Source organism: Venturia canescens, chromosome 10, assembly GCF_019457755.1.
Source record: "Venturia canescens isolate UGA chromosome 10, ASM1945775v1, whole genome shotgun sequence".
Taxonomy (NCBI): domain Eukaryota; kingdom Metazoa; phylum Arthropoda; class Insecta; order Hymenoptera; family Ichneumonidae; genus Venturia; species Venturia canescens.
In genome coordinates this window covers 2,731,259-2,744,306 of record NC_057430.1, presented here as the reverse complement: position 1 = coordinate 2,744,306, position 13,048 = coordinate 2,731,259, and the positions used below count along the sequence as shown (strand labels likewise).

Below are 13,048 nucleotides of genomic sequence, written 5' to 3'. Positions count from 1 at the left end.
TACATCAGTAACGTTGCAATGATCAAAATTACTCGCATTTTGCCTCCTATTATTCTTTCGTCCTGTTTGGAATGCCAGGATCACATATCGAGGTTTTTCCAGCTGCGTTGATGTCTTGACTGACCACACGTGTTTCGATGTCGCTGGTAACATTGGATATTCATACAATTCCCACGTACGAAAACTCATTGGAATTGGAGTATCTTTGGCGATGAATTTCAACAGTTGAATTTTCCGTTTATCCGCCACGGTGACGTATGGAACGAGCCATTCAATTTTTCGTAGTGTAATTTTATAATCTTCAGCGGCTGGTTGAACTATTGCATTATCATCGGAACGTGATCTAGTCAAAATCAATTCGTGCTTTGCAATCACCACCATTTTTCGATAATCTTCAGCAAATCCCAGCAGCATGCTCAGTGGTATGCATACGTCAAAGTTGCCTGCTGCGTCCACAATCGGTTTCGTCTCATCGACATCGACCCAACCGGTGTTCTCAAGCATTGTACTTCTCGCCGACGAATGAGATGTATATCCTTTCATAAGAGATGTGATTCCCACATTCTTATTACGATCGATTTCAACGGCGTTCAGTTCATATCGCACTTCCTCGAATAAATGACAAATGGCATTGTTAACGAAATTCGTTGCAACTAACGCTGCACCATCCGGCATTGTCAGTTTGCCGCAAATGTGAATTGAACTTTTACTCGGTAGAATTGATAAATCTTGATGCTGGATTGAAATACGTATTTCATCACTATTGTTGTATGTTGACGACGCGTATGGTTGATGTGCATGAACCTCATAATGTATGATGGATTCATCAAACATGATGGGTGTCTGGATGTTTACGATTTCTTCCTCCATTGCAGGCAGCAGATGCACAACGAGCAAAGCAGATAATTTCTCACACGCGAACTCCACGAATTTTGAGACCCAAACTCTTCAATAGTAGAAGGTTTTGAGGTGTTAGCTCTTTGAGCGTTGATCGACGACTGGTTTCGCGATCCCATGTTGGCTTATTAATATTGCCAATACGATGATTGTAAATTATGCCCATTGAGATTTTATATGAAGTCTTATGGTGATTACTTCACCGCGAAAATTGATCAAATCTCCGTCTTGATCGACAATACGAAGTTGTATATTGTCAATGCGACGAGTTGTGATTGGTAGATAAATGACGCTCGACGGTACTTCAATGATTTTATAGCCGGCCGGTACAGATGGGAAAAATTCGTGAATTGTATGAACTTTTCGCCCGTTGATGTATGCACCAGTTGTTATGTTACACTCGACTCGAATGGCGTTCACTTTGAGAATGGACACGGGTAGATCAGACACATGTCTTTTATTGAGCTCCAATCGACGCGACGTAAAACCCAGCAAAGGTCCAATCGAATTTTTGGATGTAAAATCAATCGATTGATTGCACTCAATTTCACTGCGTAGCGTATAATTATTCGGCTTAAGCTGAATTTGTATGTTTTTAGATGCCAACTCAGTTTTCAAATATTTTTCAATATCTTCAATTTCATAGCTACCCGTGGGAATGGTCACTACATGATTTCCAACATGAAATTCATTGCAACCAATGTCGATATTTGGAATCGAATTGAATGTGAGCAGCTCGACGAGTCCAAGAGTATAATTTTTGTCGGGCGATAGTTCGATGGGTGGAAAAAATTGTGCCTCGAGTATGGAGGATGATCCAGTAATGGTGATCGTCAAACTATCATCCATGATGCTCGCAGATTTAGAACTAAACACGCAGCTCCATAGTCCTCATTTATATAGTGCATAATTGCCTCGCCGATTTAGTTGCCCACACAAAAATTTCAAACACAAATGCCCACATATTATTGTATCATATTCCTGATACTTTTTATAATTGTATTTCACGCTACCAATATTGAAGTATCTCATGAGTTCGGGTGGAGGTGGGAGATTGCCAAAGCTGTCAAAGTATATGACTCGTTGACCAGTCTTTTTATATGCAACCCAGTGTGTCCCAGGGCCCACATTTTCATCCAAATTCACGATTGCTGATTCTTGCTTGAGTGGTCCATTTTCAGGTAAAGTGTCACGCATGAAAATGCCGCGAAAGTTACGAATTTTCATGGCTCTCGCATACTTTAACAGATCGATGTCGGTGAGCGGTTGATGTGGTAGCGTGATTATACGTTTTTTGACCCGAGGTAAAGACCCAAACCCTGTTTGTATGGTTTCAGATGTAAACCTTTACCCAAAGCGATGGCCTCGAGTGTTCTATTGTGACGTTTACTTTCCTCCAATTCCTTTTTAGCCGCTTGAGCAGCATTTACAGCTTTGACTATTGCAGCACTTCCACCAGACAGTGCACCAACTGCGCTAAGGCCGGCAAAGATGGGTACGAGGAAGGGCAATAAACCGCCGATTTTGCGAGGTACAGGTAGAACCCGAGGCGTGCGTACTTTAACACCTTTAACACTGGCACGCGCACCTTTCAATGCTGACATGACGATTTCACGGGGGTCACCACTACGAATCATGGCTTTCTTTGCAGCACTGATGATCTTTTTCAGACAAACACTTTTTTTGGTCTTTTTCATCACTCGTTTCATACCTAGACCAAATTTCTTTTTCGCCTTCATAATGTTTGTCACGGCCCAAGCACTTGCTCTTTCACCAAGACTTGCGTCTTTCGAGGTTACACGTTGCCAGGCTTGTTCAGCCAAAATTTTATCCGCCAGATGTCGTGCTTCCAAGTTTTCACGATTTTTCGAATATGCGATATCGTGTTCTTTACAAGCAGCGTCCAGCGGGTTTATACCAGGATCACCACGAGCAAGACGTTTGATCAATTTCGTACCAGGTCCACAATATTGATAGCCCGGTAGATGTAGTTCCACGGGGAGATTGTTAATTATACTGTTTACCAAACCTTTACCAGGTTTATCATGTACAATCATCACTCTGCAGTGGTCACAACTCGACTGACTATTCCAACATTATAAAGTTGCATTTATATGATTTTTTTCAATCAGTCGCATGCGAGATGAAGTCGAAGAAACAAGTTTCGAGCGGTCAACTCCCCATAATAAATTTCGATGAATTTATTGTTGGAGCAGGTAGTGTGAAAAAGCGTCATGGAAACTTACTACCTAACAGCATTCGAGCCGTATTTTGTGGCCCCTCGAATTGTGGAAAAACGAATGCCTTACTCACGCTCCTAATACATCCAAATGGTTTGAGATTTGAGAATATATATCTATACTCGAAATCGTTGAAGCAGCCAAAATACCGATTGCTCGAGAAAATGCTTAAACCTGTGGAAGGAGTGGAATTTTTTCAATTTAACGAGCATGAACAAGTTGTGGCACCTAGTGAAGCTCGTCCAAACTCCATATTCATCTTTGACGATATAGCGTGTGAGAAACAGGACAATGTGAGAGCATTTTTTTCCATGGGAAGACACGAGATTGTGGATAGTTTTTATCTCTGTCAGACGTATACTCGTATTCCGAAACATCTCGTGAGAGACAATGCAAATTTTATAGTGCTATTCAAGCAAGATGATATGAACCTCAAACATGTATATAATGATCATGTCAATACGGATATGACTTATGCAAGTTTCAAAAAAATGTGTGTCAAGTGTTGGAAATCGGACAAGTATGGATTCATCACGATTGACAAGGACAGTGAATTGAATGCTGGAAGATATAGAAGGGGATTTGATTCTTTCCTCACTGTCGATGATGATGATGATAAATAATTGTTCCCCTGGATTTTACGAGACAGTCTAAAGTCTGACTTACTCGTGTCAACATGAAGAGCAAAGAACTTTTAAAGGAGACGGCTGTATTGAGTGAACTTGCCAAGGCGAGTGATGCAATCAGACGAAAACATCGAATGTTGAAAAGTGGACGTGATAGTGCTCAGCAGAAAATGCAAGATGTGTTTAAACCGATTGTTGAACCGTTAGAAGAACTAGTTTCATATACGAAAAAACCTAAAATTAAGAATGAACGTGTAAATGTTAAAAGGGAGGAGGAGGAGGAGGCTCCAAATTTTGGAGAAAATAGCATGCAGCAAGATATTTCTTTCAAAGATGATATTTGGCATGATGCAATTACTGATGAGAATGTTGGTATACCCTTAACTAAAAATAGTGATAATGATATTCATGAAGATAATAATGATGATGATGATGATGATGATGATGATGATGATAATTTAGAATCATCTGGAGATGTTGATAATTTGATACGTGAATATCTGGGCTTACTGCGTAGTAATAACAAAACAAGATTGGATGGCGTGTATGGAGTACGAAATCTCGCTCAAAACAGATTAATGATTGGTGATTCACCAATTCATTTCGAACTCGAGCATATAGTGGTTGGAGATGAAAAGTATCCCAAAAGTATTGGCTTGGTGGAACTGTTGTTTAAAAAAGAGCCTGAACTCAAATATGTAACACCAAATGACTTGGAGAAATATCAGAAAATTGTCATCACAACGAATGCTCATAAAAAATTTTATAAACGCACGGGTGCAGTACGTCAGGATAAAAGTAGTAAATTTAAAAATTATATATCCCAAATGCTCGGTAGCAACGATAAGAAGGGTGGTGCTCTGCCTCAGTATAAGGTAGCACGAAAGCATACCGCTGTCGACTATGTTCATTGGGATGATCCGAATGAACTAGTGGATCGTCTTCGCTTATTGCTCGCATCGCAAGCTGCTGGAAATTCATCACATTCTAATGAAATTATATCGATTATCGAGGAGTTGCGTGAAGCTGAAATCATTTATTAACGCGTGACAGCTTGCTTTCATCGACATTCCCAACATGAGCGTCGATGTGTTTGGACGAAAGTTGAGTAGACGTGGTGCAGGGCCTCCGGGTAAACCAGGTGCTGGATTCAAAATTACATCAGACGGTCATTACGACTTGGACCGAAAACGACTGAGCAACGTTGGCGAGCCAGTAAATGCTCGAGATGTTGTAACACTCGAAGCATTCAGTAAACACATTCATTCTATAACTCATAGTGTGACTCATACAACGAATCAAAAGTGTGAATCGAATGTGGCGGCTGCAGAAAAGCGTGTGAGAACCGAGCTCGCCTATCTCCGTGAAAAAATTGATAATATAAAGAGAGAAATCTCAGAACTTCATGATGATATGAAGCTTTTACGAGATCATCTAATGATAAGTCAGTGAAAAGTCCTCCAGACTCTTATCTTCAGCAATTGATGAGGACCGTGGGGGGGAGAAGAAAAAAAAATGAGTGAAAAGAAGCTTGCGGTGGTTGAAGAACTGCATAAGCCAGCTCGGCGGAATTATCCACGTCGACATGTGGATATACGTGGCCTGGATGAGACTTGGCAAGCTGATCTTGTAGATATGTCTGCATATGAACAACACAACTCCAAGTATAAATTTCTCCTCACCGTCATCGATATATTCTCCAAATTCGCCTGGGCTGCACCGTTGAAGAGTAAAAGTGGAAAAGATGTGAGTGCTGCAATGGAGACGATTCTCAGCAAAGGACGCATACCGAAAAATCTTCACGTCGATCGAGGAAAAGAATTTTATAATACGAACTTTAAGGCTCTGATGAAAAAGTATAATATACACTTGTATTCTACATTTAGCAACTTGAAAGCATCAATTTGTGAGCGCTTCAATCGTACACTTAAGAATAAAATGTGGATTCAATTTAGTTCTCGCGGAAACTGGAAATGGATCGATATTCTTGATATGTTAATTACAAAATATAATAATACTATACATCATACGATTAGAATGAAACCGAAAGATGTTGACGCAACGAATGAGAAACAACTATTGCGTAATGTTTTCAATCAAACTGCCGTGGGAAAGAAGCGAGCTAAATTAAAAATTGGAGATAAAGTGCGTATAAGTAAATTTAAGAATGTATTTGAGAAAGGTTATACTCCAAACTGGACAACGGAAATTTTCACAATATATCAAGTGAGAAAAACCAATCCAGTCACATATAATATAAAAGATTATCAAGAGGAGCCTATTGCAGGCAGTTTCTACGAACAAGAGCTACTTCCTGTTAAATATCCTGATATATATCTTGTAGAAAAAGTATTGAAAAAACGTGGTAGTCAGTTGCTTGTTAAATGGTTAGGTTTTGATGACGCTCACAATAGTTGGATAAATAAGGATGATGTGTAAAAATGAAAAAAATAAAAAAAAAATGTGAAAAAAAGGACTTGCTGATTTTTTTTTCTTTCTATAGCATACCCCTCCAATTCTCGAGACTCGTATGCTCAAGCCTTATATTGTAGAGGTCTGAGTTTAGAAAAGCAGGTAGAATGAAAAAAAAAGGGGCTTGTAGACCTGGTTCTTTTTATTCGACACAAAAATGTACAATATTGAACAAAAATATTCTCTCTCTCTCACGCTTACATACATATTTACATTTCAACTATATCAAATTTTTGACAGATATTAAATCTGCATCTCTTCTTCGGAAATGTTTGAGTACATGGGGATCTTGTAGTGACCCCACGGCAATGTCTCCACCGTCCCCGGTATAATATAACGCTTGTCATCATGTGGGCTCAGGGCAATTTTTGTTTCTGAGATGGTATATACCTGATGTAATGTTGAACGAATTGCTGATTGGCAACGTGTCACTTCAGTCTCTTCGTTTAAACATTTTACAAAATCGTCAAAGTTTATTGTTTTCGCAACAACATTGCTCTTCACACCCTTGACCTTCTTTACATCTTTTTTACCCTCGACACGCGTGGCATACATTTTTGACCTGAGCCCCACAAACTCCGTCATAATGGATCCATTATTCTCGTCCTTCATGAGACCCGGAACCTTTTTATTGACAAGCGGAATATGGTAAGCATTGTCAATGGGATAGTCACTCGTATCAAATTTGGAGATATTTTCGCGCATATCTCGATAAACGTCATCACACTCAATTTCATATATCAAACTATCTGTATCTGTATACATTACTGAACATTTATCCCCATACTTTGGAGTCATAAACTCATGATGAAACGTATACAGCCATGTTTTCGATATATCGAGAATTGACATGCCTACGTATATTGGTTTGTCAAATTTCACCTCAAGCTTACGCAATTCAACGGCTATCAAGTCTTCAGCAAAGATACTGCGACTGTGGAAATTCGGTTTTGCAATCATCGCTTCCGCTCCATATCTACCATCCCACTCTGTTAACAATGAAACATTTTTACGTTCGCGCACATCTTCCATCGTTTTACCGAAAACTGCATTATTCATTAGTTTATACATATTTTTGTCAAAATCATTCGTTGCACGCGTTCGCAATTGTGTGTTCAGATCAATGTAGCCTGCCAGCCATGGAGCTTCAGCAAATTGCAATATCCTATGTATTTTTTTGAGTATGAGCCCATGACTTAGACAGTGTTGTAGAGTTCGGTAATGGATAACATAGCGCTCTTTATCGAAAACGGTTGCAAGTAACTTTTCTTGTTTCTTACCCGGTGGTTTTCCATGTTCAGGACAAAAAGGCAAGTCTTTGTGTTTGTCATGCAAGTGCGCTGGATACTCCAAATCAACTTCCAGTATATAACCTTTTGTCGGATCTGGAGAGTTTATATCAAAGTTCGAGATGTCTTCGAGAAACTCAAAATCTCGATATGGTAATGACGTTTTCATTGCACTTCCATACAGATTATTTACATCATAGTACATAAGGTATGTGGAAGCTTGTGATGGATCGAAAGATTCCATGTACTTGTTATTTGCACGTGCATATCTCCTCGAACATTGACTTAAACCCCCGCGTATACCTCTCTCAATAAACAATACCATATCAATGTCGGTGAGTAGTTCAAATTTTATTCCAGTAAATTTAAGCATAGCATCCCAGGTGTACCCCGGGAGAGTGAAATAATATGCTGGGTCAAGTCCATAACTTTGTTGAGAACTAACTCGGAAATTTTCAAAAATGTCTGCCAGTAAAAGGACATCCGTTTTCAAATAAAGATCGCTATATTCCCCCAGCGTTTGAATTGAAAATCGCTCCCAAACTGTTTGTGCATGTTGATATTCACTTTCAGAAATTGTTGTGTCTGCTAAAGAACTGTAAAAAGCATCCCGAGGTGGAAGCTCTGTATCATTTAATTTTTCAAAACAGTCTATGTATTCATACGGGAAGACTCCTTTTCTCGTCAAAAGAGTGAAATCATCGTGTGAAATATTTGAAAATTGTGATTTTAAAACTTTAAGTTGGTCAATCAATAGGAGCGATGCTAATTTATCAAGACTCGAACTCATAAATTTGAATGAATCAATGAAACGGAGTCTTATCTGTTTCCTATAGTCATGTGACGATGATTTAACTGTTTTTGAAAAAGAAATGTATTTTTCTTTTGTTAAAGGGAGTAAATCGATTTTCCCCTCAAACGCTGTGGCCACCTCCTTTATTATGAAATGCGCGTCATAGCCCGATAGATTGTGAAAAACAATTGGAATGAAAAATGAATTTTTGTAATTTAAATTGCAATTGCCATGAGCCGGACCTCGAAACTGCCCCGTTAGATGGCAATGATCGCGTACACGTTGTTCTTTCTCAACAAAGGGTTTTTCACAAATATGACAATTTACGTCCTCTCGAAATTTTTTCCATTCCGCTGGCGATAATTCCTTCATCGGGACATTCGTTAGTAAAATTTTTTCCACGCGGAGTGCCAATTCTTTCAACTGTTCAACGAACCACCCAATACAATCCTCACTACGACGTGAATAATATCCCGATAATGATGAGTCGTATGAACAGCTAACGTAAAAGCCTATACTAAAAACTTTATGATGGTGCTGCCTATTCATCTCTCTTTCTCTCTCACCAGTCTTCTCTAATACGCACTCCAGGTCAGCATAAACGATGAATGGTAGGCGCTCCTTCCGATTATGGTTTGTGAATTCCAACCATTTATCGTTTTCCGCCGGTAATCGTATAGCACAATCATTCATCTTGCCACAATCCACCTCATGAGCTCGTAGCTTGCTCTCCATTGAAAAATACTGCAAACACCTGTAAAATGATCATGAATATATTTTTGAGGGGAAAAAAAAAAAATGTCGCACATATGAGTATAGAAATTTACTTACCGATCACAAATATATTTTTTATGATTCTTGCTGCTCAGTTGGCTGCTCACTAAGCGGGATAGATCTTTAATCAGTGTAAAGTGGCCAATTCTGTCCCCTTCCTCGTTTTCAATGTACAACAAATTGACGTGTCTCCCTCTTTTCCACTTGGTAATGTAAAGAGGTGCAATACCACTTTTCGTTATACCATACACATTTATCGAGACATCGTTCAATTGTTCAAATCTTTTAATTTGATTCAGTGTCATCGGAAAGTCAATGTCCTGAAGATTCAGAATCGTCGAGTAGTGGGGATACGAACTTTGACGATCAGCATGCTGTTCAGCTGGGTGGAGAGCGGCAACCACAGCCCATGCAAAACATGCGTTGTCATTTGATTTAACGTTGACAACGGCTCTCTTCAACATTATTTTTCGCGGCAATCGAATGTGACATCCCGCACGCATTGGATTATATTTATTAATATTTACAGTGAGATTGGTGATTGAAACCAATGTCCATCCACTATCACATTCTTGAAACTCATCGAGTGATGCCAAAGTGGGCTCCATCACTCGCTCTTCATACCACTCTTTTACATTCGACGTTTGAAAAAGTTCCACATTAGCCGTATTGATACTTTTATGAGCACGCCGATCACCCGTAGCAAACTCGGCATTGAACTCCGTATTAACTTTAATGCTATTAAATTTTACTATACAGTCTTTCACTCGCTTTTCAACCAATTCGTATGCATCCTTCAAGAACTGGCGTGGTACAATGTAATTTCGATTGATTACGGCGCCAGTCACTACGCGATTTGCGAACGCCGAATCAATTTCTTTCCAGACTAATCCTCGATCGTTTAGTCCTGCGCCGGTATGTTGAAACTGTGAACGTGTGACTTCCAGTAACCCTTGCAAGCGTATTATTCTCGCAGTTACAGAGTGCTGATATCCCGTGCTCAATCGAGGGCGTTTATTCGGTGCAACTTGCTCTTCCAACGATTCAATAAATTCGAGACATTGTTTTTCCCAATAATTATATTCTTCCACCGACTTTATGGAAGCTACTTGTTCACGTAACAGTCTTTCAATATCGATACCGTTGGTTTGAGCCATGGTTGTTGACTCGAAGACGATCCGTCGCAAAGTGTGAAAACTTTGAAAATGTTGCTAACAAAATCATGATCATCTCTCTTATATATTTACGATTAAAAAAAAAAAAAAAAAAAAATGTGAGAGTATTGATGTAAACTTATTTGAATATTTTCTTTCTATGTTAGCATGAAAAACATTGAAAATGTTGCTACTTTATTTTTTTTCCACAAAGCCATTTTTCTTAATAAGGTGAGAGTTTAAAATATGAATGGGAAGATGCAGACATAGCGATGTAAATCTATTAGTTTCAAATTTTTTTTCTTCCTTTGCTATCACGAAGAAATGTTGCTGCTTTTTTTCCCCGTGAAGTCAACAATTTTTTCTTTTTTTTGTTAACAAGGCGGAGGGGAGAAAAATGTGGTGCTAGAAATGCAAGTCTGTTGAATTTTTTTCTTTTATGTTACTGTGAAAAAAAAAATGTTTTGAAAAAAAATGTGACAGCTTTTTTTATTCATATAGTCAGCATTGTGGGAGTGTAAGATAGAAAATTTAATGGAAATTAGCAGGTTTATACTTTCGTTACATCAGTCTACATGAACAATAAGTCAAATGGGAAGGATGTGGGTGAGCACCCTCCCGTTGAGTAAAAATTTCTAGCTGGACTTTTTTCCCAAACACTATGTTTCAAATTGTGTTCGAATACGATTTTACAATGTGAAAAGTCGCTCCACGTCTCCTAGAAGACATTGAGATTATCTGATTCAAATTTTTTTCTTTCATGTTACTGCGAAGAAATGTTGTGGCCGCTCTTTTCACGTAGTCGCCTGTTCTCATATTATGGTAGCATAAGAATGAAAATTTCGTGAAAATGGAAATTAGTTTGCCTTTACTTTTGCCACATCAGTCTACGTGAATAATAGGTCAAGGGAAAGGATGTGGGTGAGCACCCTCTCATTGAGTAAAAATTTCTAGTTGGACATTTTTTTTTTCAAATGCTTTTTCAATCGTAATCGAATACGATTTTACAATGGGAAAAGTCGCTCCACGTCTCCTAGAAGATGGCAAGGAAGTGGCAAGGCTTGAAAATTTCACCCTATTGTGTCAATATTCCCCCCCCACCTTTTTCTCCTGTAAACGTTTTAAAAGGGCATTTCCCTTATGGCAAAATAATCACTCCGCGAAAAACCTTCGAAGACTTCACCCGTCTCATTGCTACAAATTTTCATTTTTTTCCACGAGAAAAAAAAAAATGTCTCAGAGCGCAAAATCATTTGAAAGTGCTGTGGAGATCGTTGATCTCATGGATAACGATAGTGCAGTGCGTGAAGTAGATGATGTGATGGTTATTGACATTTCGGAAGACAGTGTCGAAGTTTGTGAGGATCCTGTAAATTATCATGTGCGTGATGAAGGACACGATGTGATGGTTATTGACATCTCCAACGATGATGACGACGATGTTGGAATTGCTAATAACGACATAAACGATATGCCGGATGAGGATGACGATTTCGCATATCATGGTGGTGGTGGTGGTGGTGGTGATATTGAACTCGAGAACAATGTTGAGGACGATGAAGTCCTCGACATGCTCGATGAAATGGAGCGCGACTTTCAATATTATGGTCAGGACGTGGAGTTCCACGAGATCGAGCCGGCGGAGGGTAATCCACCTGACGACGGTTTCGAGTCAGATTCCTCCGTCGATGAAGGGGAATCGACTCAACGGCTGCTGTCACGACCGACGGCGTTGGCCATGGTACCGTCAGACCGGGTCTGCAGAATAAAATCTTATTATGCAGACCGTATGCAGAATCGCATTTGTGTCGATTGTTTCATACGGGACCCGGAAACCTATGGGCGTGCTGTGGCCCATTTTGAGCACCACGTCGGGCCCTATGAGGTCTTGGGAGACCTCTGGTGTTACAACTGTGATCGGCCGCTCACACTCTTCATCGCGTATAATACATGCGGAGTGTGTAAAAAATAATGGTGAGTAGTTTTGATCATTACCCTTTTTTTTTTCGTAATGAAAAAAAAAACAGAAAATTAAGAATTTGGGTTTTTCTTTGTGTTCCAGGAAATGGAGCGACATAGAGTTAAAAAACAATATATGTTTATCTGTAAATTGTATTATAATGTTAAAATAGAGTAAATAGTATTTTCAATCTATATATTTAATTAATTTACTAAAGCATACGTTCATTCCATGGGAAATGTATTGTAATATAATTCGTTCATTCCATGGAAATGTATTGTAATATAATTCTAATTTTTAATAAATTTTGTCAAGCGTATGCAATATTAAAAACAATATTTCCCCAACTCCCATTTTCCTTCTCTTTTACACCCATTCATTCATCTCTCTTCTTCACCCCCGCGATCCCTCTACAAACTCCCCCACTACAGACCCTGCCACCACCACTGCGGATCATTTTTCCCATCTCTCTCACATTCATCTTCCATCTCTCTCCTGACGGTCCCCCCTCTACAGACCCCTCGCCCGCTGCAGACCCCGCGCTCCCCCGTTCCCGCACCCCCCTGAGATCCCTGGCTTAGAACCGGCCTAGCCTCTATACTATTAATTATTGAAGAAACAAATTTTGAAAATTTTCGAAAACAATTGGAAATGCTATCGCTCCGGTAAAGAGTCTCTGGCAGCAACTCGTCATATCTTATAAATGTACTTGTCTCAGAGTCGCTGCCGCGACTCTAGATGAACCGTAACAGGGGTCGATAGTTCAATTACACATTGAATCCATTTTATTTTTTTTTTGAAACCGGTTCATATTTTTCCGACGAATTATTCTACTTTTTTTCT

At 39.3% G+C, this 13,048-nt stretch overlaps 1 protein-coding gene across 1 annotated transcript; it reads right to left on the bottom strand.

Annotated features, from left to right (window-relative positions):
* Positions 1–6,359: 6,359 nt before the first annotated feature.
* LOC122417462 (uncharacterized) lies at positions 6,360–10,248 on the bottom strand. The gene is made up of 2 exons (XM_043430978.1): positions 9,149–10,248; positions 6,360–9,071 (listed from the first exon to the last, which is right to left on the bottom strand). Exons 1-2 carry the CDS (start codon positions 10,246–10,248, stop codon positions 6,479–6,481), a joined length of 3,693 nt encoding a protein of 1,230 aa, XP_043286913.1. The 3' UTR covers positions 6,360–6,478.
* Between the last annotated feature and the right edge of the window lie 2,800 nt (positions 10,249–13,048).

Excerpts from the sequence above, each read along its gene's own strand:
- LOC122417462 (XM_043430978.1), bottom strand. The coding sequence starts at position 10,248 with ATGGCTCAAACCAACGGTATCGATATTGAAAGACTGTTACGTGAACAA. Across the intron at positions 9,072-9,148 it reads AAAAAATATATTTGTGATCG|GTGTTTGCAGTATTTTTCAA; the intron begins GTAAGTAAATTT and ends ATCATTTTACAG.